Raw genomic sequence first — 11675 nt, forward strand, 5'->3', positions numbered from 1 at the left:
GAGGATAGCTTTGTAATTTAGAGTAACAACAGTTGATGCTTTGTTCTGAGCCCCTAACTACCTCTATCATTTTCTCTTTACTCTCTGGGCCTGACCCCATATTTCTCATTGTAGTGCTCCTGACGGTGGATTTCACACTCCAACAAAGCTATAACCTCTAACTCGTGGCACATGCGTCCTCCAAAATAGTGTGTTGCGGTATATCATCAGATATTGCAATCAAAACTGTGTCAGAAAGAGTCCTCTAAACAGCTCTCACCCATTTTAGAATCAATGGAAGTGGATCATTTTGAGTGCCATCATTTAACCATGGATGGTATCTAAGACGAAGATCCTGACCGTAACATCCATCAACGTCTTGGTACTGGATCTTCCTCAATATTCCAAGATCCGGTCTATTTAAAGAGGGAATAGCCATGTCAAGCTGTAGCTGAATAACAATGATGAAATTCTCAGGGCAAAACAAGTTCTTTGACTCACCCTTATCCTGATGACTTTAAATTGGTTTCTACTGTTAGAGATTTAATGCCTGTTGGTGTGCTGTGGGTGGGATGACAGAGCTGAAAAGATACTGCAGAGATGGATAGGTATCTGGCCACATGAAAAAATACTATAGCTTACTCATATCAAATCAAATTTTATTTGTCACATACACATGGTTAGCAGATGTTAATGCGAGTGTAGCGAAAGGCTTGTGCTTCTAGTTCCGACCATGCAGTAATATCAAACATGTAATCTAACCATTTCACAACAATTACCTTATACACACAAGTGTAAAGGAATGAATAAGAATATGTATATAAATATAGGGATGAGCGATTGCCGAACAGCATAGGCAAGATGCAGTAGATGGTATAGAGTACAGTATATACTTATGAGATGAGTAATGTAGGGTATGTAAACATTATATAAAGTGGCATTGTTTAAAGTGACTAGTGATACATTTATTACATCCAATTTATTATGGTTAAGTGGCTAGAGATTTGAGTCAGTATGTTGGCAGCAGCCATTCAGTGTTAGTGATGGCTGTTTAACAGTCTCATGGCCTTGAGATAGGACCTAGTTGCACAGGGCGGGGTCGAGACCCTGCTTAATGACGATTTGGGCACGCTATTTATCCAAAAGTGAAAATGCTGCCCCCTATACCTTAAGAAGTTTTAAAGGTTTCAAGATCGGATCCCCGAGCTGACAAGGTCAAATCTGTCGTTCTGCCACTGAACAAGACAGTTAACCCACTAGGCCGTCATTGAAAATAAGAATTTGTTCTTAACTGACTTCCCTAGTTAAATAAAGGTAAAAAATAAATAATGAACTTGCAGTACAGTGAGTTTATTAAGCTCTGAGCTCCAACAGTGCATGTTAAAAAGAGTGAACTTAATAATAACTATAGTATACTACAAAGTTCTATGGTAAGCACTACACGATCAAGTGATGCTACAGTGTATAATATACTACAGTTGACTAAATATTTACATAGTAAACTGTAGTCTTTTTTCATGTGGGTTCATTAATTCCCTCCCCCCACCCACTCTTTCTTTCACTCCCTTCTTCTATCCCTCCAATCAGTCTGTGTGTCAAGGTGTGGGGCCCCTGGGTTTCCAGGTGTCTCTGGAGGAGCAGGCCTTCCTGCTGCTGACAGACCCAGAGAGACAGACCATGGGCTACTACCTGCGGGAGTACCAGGAGGGACACATTGGCCTGGAGCCCCTGACCATGGCCCTGTTTGAGCTCTTCAACACTCGTGCCAAGGTATATATAGTGTACTATTGGGCACTGGTAGAAAGTGGTGTATTATATAGGGAATAGGGTGCCATTCAGGAAACACCTGGGTGCCTGGTCACTCATCCAACATGCCCATACATGTTCTCTATGAGGTTCCTGGTCTCAGTTGTTAATCCATGCTTCCTTCTGGCCTCCCTCTAGTTTTCTTTGTCAAAGGAGACCTGATCAAAACAAGGTGCTCAAAACGGGAGCATAACGCGGTGTGCCGATTCCCCTTCTCACCTTTTATTTGGCAACTCAAAATGGCCACCAATCTACTCAATATGGCCAACATATCATTATGGGATGATTTCATTGAATGAGGAGGCCCATTCTACTCATTCTAATCCTATGCTCCTGTCCTCCCTCCAGTTGTCCCTGCTATCTGAGGTGCGTAGTCAGGTGGCTCCCCAGGAACTGGAGCTGTATGATGGCCTGGTGCTGCATCGCGAGAGGGAGGCTCTGAAGGCCTGGCACGGAGGAATGGGATCCCTACACCCTGTGCACCCATACAGCCGCTGTCTACACGCTGAGCCCTCAGCCAGCCACAGCCACTCCAACCCGGCAAATCTCTGCTCTGCCAAGGTAGGAGGACCCGTGTAGGATGGATGGACTTACAGGTGTGTTCCTATTGGATGGTTCTGGACTATTCAAAGTGTGTGTGTGTTCATTCGTGTGTGCATGGGTGCATGCTTGCGTGCCTATTGAAGTCTATGGTGCCTGTGGCTGTATACTGTATGTGGGTGTTTCATCCTGGCATCTTCTCTCATCTTTCATCCATTGGAAGTTGCACTCTGACTGTTGCCAGTGTCAAATGAAACGGAGCAGTGACTTCAGATGAGATTACTGAGCAGCAGTGTTCTATAGCGTCAATATTCCACCGATGTGGCCCGGACCAGCTGAATGGGACCTCACTCTGCCAAGTCACTCTACAAAACGCTATAACACACTGTAACCATCCAACTGAGTCTGAGACCCAGCCACGCTTTAATAGAAACTGATAAAACAGTGTTTGTATCCACAATGGCACCCTATTCCCTATTTACTGCACTTAATACAGAATAGGGTGCCATTTTCTCCAACAAAGCAGAGATTATTCAGTGGTGAACCAGCAGGATTTGAAATCATTGTGAGAAGAGATTATCTGTAAGATGACTGAGCTGAACCCAAGGATGTCTTTTATGCTCAGCAGTTGTTCATGTTAGCGTGCGTGAACGTGGGTGTGTGCATGTGTTTGACAGTTTCCCCATGGTCCAAGGTGACAGTGTTGCTGTCTGTTTGATATGGCTGGCTGGTTGCCATGGCTGGCTGGTTGCCATGCCTGGCTGGTTCTGCTGAGCTTGTCCACTCTGTGCTTGTATAATTGATCATGTTGACATCATCATTAATATAGCTGTAAAATCCCAACCTTAGTTAACAAGTCATTGAAGTTAATTTATATTGTATCAACTAAATTAACTTCCTGTGTTAATGGTTGATTGAGGTCTTTAGTCACAGTTCATGGTTAATGTTTCAGCACATTATTGTCTCACAACATTGTACTGGGAGGCAGGTCAGTGAGTCTATGGCTGGGCCTGTTTATTTTGGATGATACGGTCAAATCAAATCTAATTTAATTGGTCCCATACAAATATTTAGCAGATGTTATTGCGGGTGTAGCGACATGCTTATTTTCTTAGCTCCAACAGTGCGGTAACATCTAACAATTCAGTAGTATCTAACAATTCAGTAGTATCTAACAATTCAGTAGTATCTAACAATTCAGTAGTATCTAACAATTCAGTAGTATCTAACAATTCAGTAGTGTCTAACAATTCAGTAGTGTCTAACAATTCAGTAGTGTCTAACAATTCAGTAGTGTCTAACAATTCAGTAGTATCTACCAATTCAGTAGTGTCTAACAATTCAGTAGTGTCTAACAATTCAGTAGTATCTAACAATTCAGTAGTATCTAACAATTCAGTAGTGTCTAACAATTCAGTAGTATCTAACAATTCAGTAGTATCTAACAATTCAGTAGTATCTAACAATTCAGTAGTGTCTAACAATTCAGTAGTATCTAACAATTCAGTAGTATCTAACAATTCAGTAGTGTCTAACAATTCAGTAGTATCTAACAATTCAGTAGTATCTAACAATTCAGTAGTATCTAACAAATCAGTAGTGTCTAACAATTCAGTAGTGTCTAACAATTCAGTAGTGTCTAACAATTCAGTAGTGTCTAACAATTCAGTAGTATCTAACAATTCAGTAGTGTCTAACAATTCAGTAGTGTCTAACAATTCAGTAGTATCTAACAATTCAGTAGTGTCTAACAATTCAGTAGTGTCTAACAATTCAGTAGTATCTAACAATTCAGTAGTATCTAACAATTCAGTAGTGTCTAACAATTCAGTAGTGTCTAACAATTCAGTAGTGTCTAACAATTCAGTAGTGTCTAACAATTCAGTAGTGTCTAACAATTCAGTAGTGTCTAACAATTCAGTAGTATCTAACAATTCAGTAGTGTCTAACAATTCAGTAGTATCTAACAATTCAGTAGTGTCTAACAATTCAGGTGGAATACCAGGTGAAGTCATATTATTGTAACACACCAGCCTTGTGTCTCTGTCTCTCTACCAGGAGTCCTCACACGGTGACATTGTACAGCAAGATCCAGGGTCAACCACTAATGTCCTACCTGACGTTACATTGGTGAGTCTGTATTTGAGTTTGTTTCAGACTGATTGAAATCATAGTCAGGTTTATGATGTGCAGGATTATAACTAAATGCAAATTTTTTTGAACAATGCATTTTAAAGGTGAGGCGTGACACTCTCTCCATGAAAAAACGACATTTGGTGACCTTCATCAGACAGACTTGAGTTGGTACAGAGTTTGTTTGTAAAAAAAATTCTGTACAATGTCCCTTTTTGTTTCTAGAATGAAGTGCAGTCGACAGCTGAGTCTCCTCCGTTCTTCAAGCCTCCTCCTCCCCCCGGACCCGGACAGACCCAGCCCAGACATCCGAGGGACAGGGACAGGGAGAGGGAGCAGTCCAAGCGCCTCTTATCCAGACACTCCCAATCTGGCCTGGTCTTTACTGCCCCCACCAGGCTGCACCAGGAATGTCACCACACACACATTAAAGCCTTCCAAAGCTTCTCCAACCACCAAACTTCCAACTCCCCTAGCTCTGACCTCCATCACACCTGTCCCAACCCTGGCCATCATAACTGCTCCAACCCTGGCCATCATAACAGCTCCAACCCTGGCCATCATAACAGCTCCAACCCTGGCCATCATAACAGCTCCAACCCTGGCCATCATACCACCCCCAAACCTGGCCATCATACCACCCCCAACCCTGGCCATCATACCACTCCCAACCCTGGCCATCATACCAGCTCCAACACTGGCACTGGCAATAGCGTCTATCCAAGCTCTGGCAATGACACATCCACGTACTCTCTTCACCACACCTGCCAAAGCTCCCTCCACATCTCCACAACTACCTCCTCCGACCACCACACCCCCCAAACACACCACGGCTGCTCCAGCTCCGGCCACCATTCCTGCCCTGGCTCCCTTCATCCCAAGCACTCTGGTCCTCAGAACAAGGACAAATTCATCAAGCTTCCCATCTTCAGATCCTGCTCCCATGAGAAGCCTGTTACCTCCCCTGGTCCCTCCCCTGGTCCCTCCCCATGTCTCTCTCCCTGTCTCTCTCCCTGTCCCTCCCCTGGTCCATCCCCATGCCTGTCCCCCTTTCCCTCCCGCTGTCCTTCACCCTGTCCCTCTCTCTCTGTGCTGGGACCTCCCCCATGTAGTCCAGACAGGCCCTGCTCCCCCTGCTCTCCCTCCCTCAGCCAGGGAGGTTTGTGTGTCATGGCCGACACACACAGACTGACTGCTGAGGCCAGGCCCGAGCCCCAGCAGAGAGGTAAAGATTCATGCCTGTGTGTATCTGTGTACCTGTGCCTGTGTTTGTCTGTGTGCTTGCCTGTGAGTATGGCTTTACATGCATGTATATATATATATATATATATATATATATCAAATCTACTTTCCTTTATGTATCCAGGCACCACATTGTCCCAGCTGTCAGACAGTGGTCAGACTCTGAGTGAGGACAGTGGGGTGGACATTGCTGAGGCACGAGGGCTCAGTAAAGACAGCAGTCCTTGGCCAACTAAGAACCAGGCCAGCCAGGCCACACAAGGGCCCCAGGGGGCCCAGGGGTCTGCAGTACTGGCATCCAAACAGGTGAGGCCCACCAAGGGCCCATATCACAACAGAAACAACATGGATGAGTCTCAAATGGAATCCTATTCCCTTTATACTGTAGTCCACTACTTATTCTAGGTCTTTATTCTAGGTCCTTTTTCTATGTTCTTATTCTATGTCCTTATTCAATGTCATTTTTCTAGGTCTGTTTTCTGGGTCCTTATTCTAGGTCACTATTCCATGTCCTTATTCCTATTCTTTATTCAAGGTCCTTATTCTATGTCCTTATTGTATGTCCTTATTCCATGATGTCTTCTTGTGTGCCCTGCAGCAGCCTGGTTCTCCAGTGCCCATACTTACTCTGGTACGTGTGGTAAAGAATGCCAACACTCTGGGCATTGCTATAGAGGGAGGTGCAAAAACACGGCAGCCACTGCCACGCATCGTCACCGTACAGGTGAGAGAGAGGCTGATTCCCAAATGGTACCCTATTCCCTATGTAGTGCACTGCTTTTGACAAGGAGGTTCATTTAAAAGAAGTGCACTTGTATAGGGAATATCTAGATGATTCTGCATCAGTTTATCATACTGTAACATTTAGGATAACTTTGAACATGAAGGTAGTATGAAGACTACACAAGGCTTTTGTACTGTGAAGTCTGTAAATAGTAAGAACCACAGCCTCCTATGTGGATGTAGAACCCCCATGTTGTGCCTAAAGGTCTGTGCGTATTGATACGTATTGTAGTGTTAATGAGTGCAATATGGATTACAGCAAGCATCAAACATGACAGAGAAGCCTCCCGAGTGGTGCAGTGGTCTAAGGCACTGCATCGCAGTGCTAGCTGTGACACTAGAGATTGGGTTTGGGTTTGAGTCCAGGAACTGTCGCAGCGAGCTGCGACCTGGAGACCCATGGGGTGGCACACGATTGGCCCAGCAGGTTAGGGGAGGGTTTGGCCGGCAGGAATGTCCTTATCCCATCACACACTAGTGACTCCTCTGGCGGGCTGGGTGCAGTGCACGCCGACAAGGTTGCTAGGTGTACGGTGTTTCTTCTGACACATTGGTGCGGCTGGCTTCCGGGTTAAGTGTGCGCTGTGTCAAGAAGCAATGCGGCTTGGTTGGGTTGTGTTTTGGAGGACGCACGGCTCTCGACCTTCGCCTCTCCGAAGTCCATATGGGAGTTGAAGTGATGAGACAAGACTTTAACTACTAATTGGATACCACAACATTGGGGAGAAAAACAGAGACATTACCATTTTCTCTTTCATCTTAAATGTGAGCTTCCCAGAACATCTGTTTATGTGCGTGATAACAGCCTATATTTACATTGATAACAATTTCAAAGCAGGTCAAGAAATCTCTCCTGGGGATGTTTAACTTTGTTGAAGAAAGTTTTCTACCACCTGGTTAGTGTTAGGGGTCTTGGGTAATCTATTCAGGTCTACAGGATGTTGTGGACAGGCGTGGACAGACTGAGGTGGACCTAAATTCCAACATTATTCATCTTTTGTTTTCATTTAACAATAATGTATCTACAAGTACAGCATGCGTTTTCATATTATACACTGAGGTTGCTTCCCAAAGGACACAATATTGCGTAGAAAGTCCACAGCTTCTGAGCTGAGTGCTCTGGTCAAAAGACATGCACTACAGTACATAGTGTGTTTCTGCAGTCTTTTATGTGCGGAACATCCTCGTACCTAATTCAGACTCATAAGATATGGAGAGTCTGATTGAGGGGTTTGTATGACAGTCGTGGAGGGATTTCCATAAGAATGACTCCTCACGAGCAGCCCCCATAAATCTCTATAGTCCAATAGAGTCCTGATGGTTCCCCAGGCATTTACAGGCCCACCAGCTGACATGGCACAGATACTACTGCCTCATTACATCAATTATGTTTCACCACCATTAGTATGATTAAATAACAGTCAATTTATGTGTCCCAAATGGCATCCTATTCCCTGTATACAGTCCCTATGGGCCATGGGCAAAAGAAGTGCATTGCAGGGGGAATACGATGCCATTTGAGATGGAGACTTTTGGTTGGCCCTGAATCATCAAACAAGCAATTGTATGTGACATTGTTGAAAAGGTTATGTCAGGATAGGACAGCCAGAGAATAGAAATGGGATTTGACTGTTTGACTGCCTGAATGATATGGGGCATTTTTACATTTGGTAAGTTGGTGCCATTAGAATATTATCAAGAGAACTTTAAGGAGAAGAAGTTGTCACGCAAATAGTTTGCCATAACACACAATGGGTTGCCATAACACACAATGGGTTGCCATAACACACAATGGGTTGCCATAACACACAATGGGTTGCCATAACACGCAATGGGTTGCCATAACACGCAATGGGTTGCCATAACACGCAATGGGTTGCCATAACACGCAATGGGTTGCCATAACACGCAATGGGTTGCCATAACATGCAATGGGTTGCCATAACACGCAATGGGTTGCATTAACACGCAATGGGTTGCATTAACACGCAATGGGTTTCATTAACACGCAATGGGTTGCATGAACACACAATGGGTTGCATTAACACGCAATGGGTTGCCATAGCACGCAATGGGTTGCCATAACCCTCAATGGGTTGCCATAACCCTCAATGGGTTGCCATAACACGCAATGGGTTGCATTAACACGCAATGGTTTGCCATAACACGCAATGGGTTGCCATAACATGCACAGCCAATTTCAAGTCTATGCAGCAGCAGCTAGAGTGCCATCTTGTTAGATGGTTGGAATGCCTTCCCCCTCTGTTGTAATGAGGGTAGACAGCGTAATGCTTCAACTTAAGTGGGAACTACTTCTGCTGTCCAAAAGTATTGTTTAGCCTCTTTCTTGCTCTCACATCCCAGACTTGATTTTAATCTTCCTGGCACTAATTCTGCTGATAGCGGATAACTATTTCGAAGAAGGGTCTACTTGTAATAACTGTGATATGTGGTTGTGTTTTTCACTAAACTTAGTTGAATGTGCTGTAGGAAGCAGTAAAGGAACAGTGAGTGCACTAAGGGGTACAGGCTCTGGGGCTGAGTGCCCAGGGCTGAGCCTGCCTGCCCTGCTGCCTGGGTTATCAGCCCCCTCCTGCCATGGCCTCCTCTGTTCTCAGCTAGACTTATGATTCTGTCCTGATGTCTCTGTCCTGATGTCTCTGTCCTCATGTCTCTGTCCTGATGTCTCTGTCCTGATGTCTCTGTCCTGATGTCTCTGTCCTGATGTCTCTGTCCTGATGTCTCTGTCCTCATGTCTCTGTCCTGATGTCTCTGTCCTGATGTCACTGTCCTTGTTTTTCCTGACAGACAGGAGTCCACAAGGCACAAAGCTCTACATCATTCCTCCCTTCACTCTCTACCTCTACCTCTACCTTTACCTTTACCTCTACCTTTACCTTTTACGTCTACCTTTACCTCTACCTCTACGTCTACCTCTACCTCTACGTCTACCTCTACCTTTATCTTTACCTTTACCTCTACCTCTACGTCTACGTCTACCTCTACCTCTACGTCTACCTCTACCTTTATCTTTATCTTTACCTTTACCTCTACCTCTACGTCTACCTCTACCTTTATCTTTACCTTTACCTCTACCTCTACGTCTACCTCTACCTCTACGTCTACCTCTACCTTTATCTTTATCTTTACCTCTACCTCTACGTCTACCTCTACCTTTATCTTTATCTTTACCTTTACCTCTACCTCTACGTCTACCTCTACCTTTATCTTTACCTTTACCTCTACCTCTACGTCTACCTCTACCTCTACGTCTACCTCTACCTTTATCTTTATCTTTACCTCTACCTCTACGTCTACCTCTACCTTTATCTTTACCTTTACCTCTACCTCTACGTCTACCTCTACCTTTATCTTTATCTTTACCTCTACCTCTACGTCTACCTCTACCTTTATCTTTACCTTTACCTCTACCTCTACCACTACCTTTACCTTTACGTCTACCTCTACCTTTATCTTTACCTTTACCTCTACCTCTACCTCTACGTCTACCTCTACCTTTATCTTTACCTTTACCTCTACCTCTACCACTACCTTTACCTTTACGTCTACCTCTACCTTTATCTTTACCTTTACCTCTACCTCTACCTCTACGTCTACCTCTACCTTTATCTTTATCTTTACCACTACCTCTACCACTACCTTTTACATCTACCTCAACCTTCACCTCTACCTCTACCTTTACCTTTACCTCTACCTTTACCTTTTACGTCTACCTTTACCTCTACCTCTACGTCTACCTCTACCTTTATCTTTACCTTTACCTCTACCTTTATCTTTACCTTTACCTTTACCTCTACGTCTACCTCTACCTTTATCTTTACCTTTACCTCTACCACTACGTCTACCTCTACCTTTATCTTTACCTTTACCTCTACCACTACGTCTACCTCTACCTTTATCTTTACCTTTACCTCTACCTTTATCTTTACCTTTACCTCTACCTCTACGTCTACCTCTACCTTTATCTTGATCTTTACCACTACCTCTACCACTACCTTTTACATCTACCTCAACCTTCACCTCTACCTCTAACTTTCCTTGAATCCAAAACAATACTCTTGTATCTACCTTCGTATCTTTTGTTTATACTCTCTTCTCTCTAGCAAGAACACATCCTGTCTACACATCCTATCTACACATCCTGTCTACAGAAAGGGATTATGTATTTGATGTTAATTTTCTCTCTGTTCTCTCTGTATCTCTCTCTTTCTCAGAAGGGGGGCTCGGCACACAGTTGTGGGCAGCTGAAGGTGGGACAGGTGATTCTGGAGGTGAACGGGGTCTCACTGAGGGGTAGAGAGCACCGGGACGCTGCTCGCATCATCGCTGAGGCCTTCAAGACCAAAGAGAAGGACCACATTGACTTCCTGGTTACCGAGTTTAACACAGCCCTACTGCAAGGCCTTTAGCGGGGTCGTATTTAGGCACCACACAGAAGAAAAGAGACTGAAGGGACCACCTGAACTAATGCCTGTTCCCATTTTCCTGCAGGGGCTTCAGCAGGACTTTGCACTTTAGAGAGCTGGAACAGATGGAGGAAGGAGGAGAAAGAGAGAACGGAAGGAGGGAGAAGTTTGATGGAGTGTTGCACCTGGGGACAAAATAAAGACAATCCGTTATTCTCCTGTAAGCCCCTTCTCCCTTCCCACATTGTTGTCCCTATATACCAACTTACCAGGCTGACCATGTAGTGTTAAAAAGCTAAAATGCACGACATCCTGCATAAAGAAGAACCCACCGATAGAACACATAGTTGAAGTCGGAAGTTTACATACATTTAGGTTGGTGTCATTAAAACTGATTTTTCAACCACTCCACACATTTCTTGTTAACAAACTATAGTTTGGGCAAGTTGGTTAGGACATCTAATTTGTGCATGACACAAGTCATTTTTCCAATAATTGTTTACAGACTATTACAGACAGATTATTTCACTTATATTTCACTGTATCACAATTCCAGTGTGTCGAAGGTTTACATACACTAAGTTGACTGTGCCTATAAACAGCTTGGAAAAGTCAAAAAAATGATATCATGTCTTTAGGAGCTTCTGATAGGCTAATTGACATAATTTGAGTCATTTGGAGGTGTGGATGTATTTCAAGGCCTACCTTCAAACTCAGTGCCTCTTTGCTTGACATGTGAAAATCAAAAGAAATCAGCCAATACCT

The 11675-nt window shown here is 43.9% G+C and overlaps 1 protein-coding gene across 1 annotated transcript; it reads left to right on the top strand.

Moving 5' to 3' along the window:
• The first annotated feature begins 1347 nt into the window (after nucleotides 1–1347).
• Nucleotides 1348–11347, top strand: LOC109894948 (whirlin-like). Its single transcript, XM_031829704.1, has 7 exons — nucleotides 1348–1749; nucleotides 2134–2346; nucleotides 4384–4455; nucleotides 4684–5683; nucleotides 5825–6006; nucleotides 6299–6424; nucleotides 10719–11347. The coding sequence occupies exons 1-7, from the start codon at nucleotides 1657–1659 to the stop codon at nucleotides 10911–10913; spliced, it is 1881 nt and encodes a 626-aa protein (XP_031685564.1). The 5' UTR covers nucleotides 1348–1656; the 3' UTR covers nucleotides 10914–11347.
• Nucleotides 11348–11675: the final 328 nt, after the last annotated feature.

Source organism: Oncorhynchus kisutch, linkage group LG8, assembly GCF_002021735.2.
Source record: "Oncorhynchus kisutch isolate 150728-3 linkage group LG8, Okis_V2, whole genome shotgun sequence".
In the NCBI taxonomy this organism is placed as follows: domain Eukaryota; kingdom Metazoa; phylum Chordata; class Actinopteri; order Salmoniformes; family Salmonidae; genus Oncorhynchus; species Oncorhynchus kisutch.

What these genes read in the sequence shown, in the direction of transcription:
- LOC109894948 (XM_031829704.1), top strand. Translation starts at nt 1,657, where the DNA reads ATGGGCTACTACCTGCGGGAGTACCAGGAGGGACACATTGGCCTGGAG. An exon ending in CAAATCTCTGCTCTGCCAAG is followed by an intron (nt 2,347 to 4,383) that starts GTAGGAGGACCC and finishes TCTCTCTACCAG; the next exon opens with GAGTCCTCACACGGTGACAT. An exon ending in CACGCATCGTCACCGTACAG is followed by an intron (nt 6,425 to 10,718) that starts GTGAGAGAGAGG and finishes TCTCTTTCTCAG; the next exon opens with AAGGGGGGCTCGGCACACAG.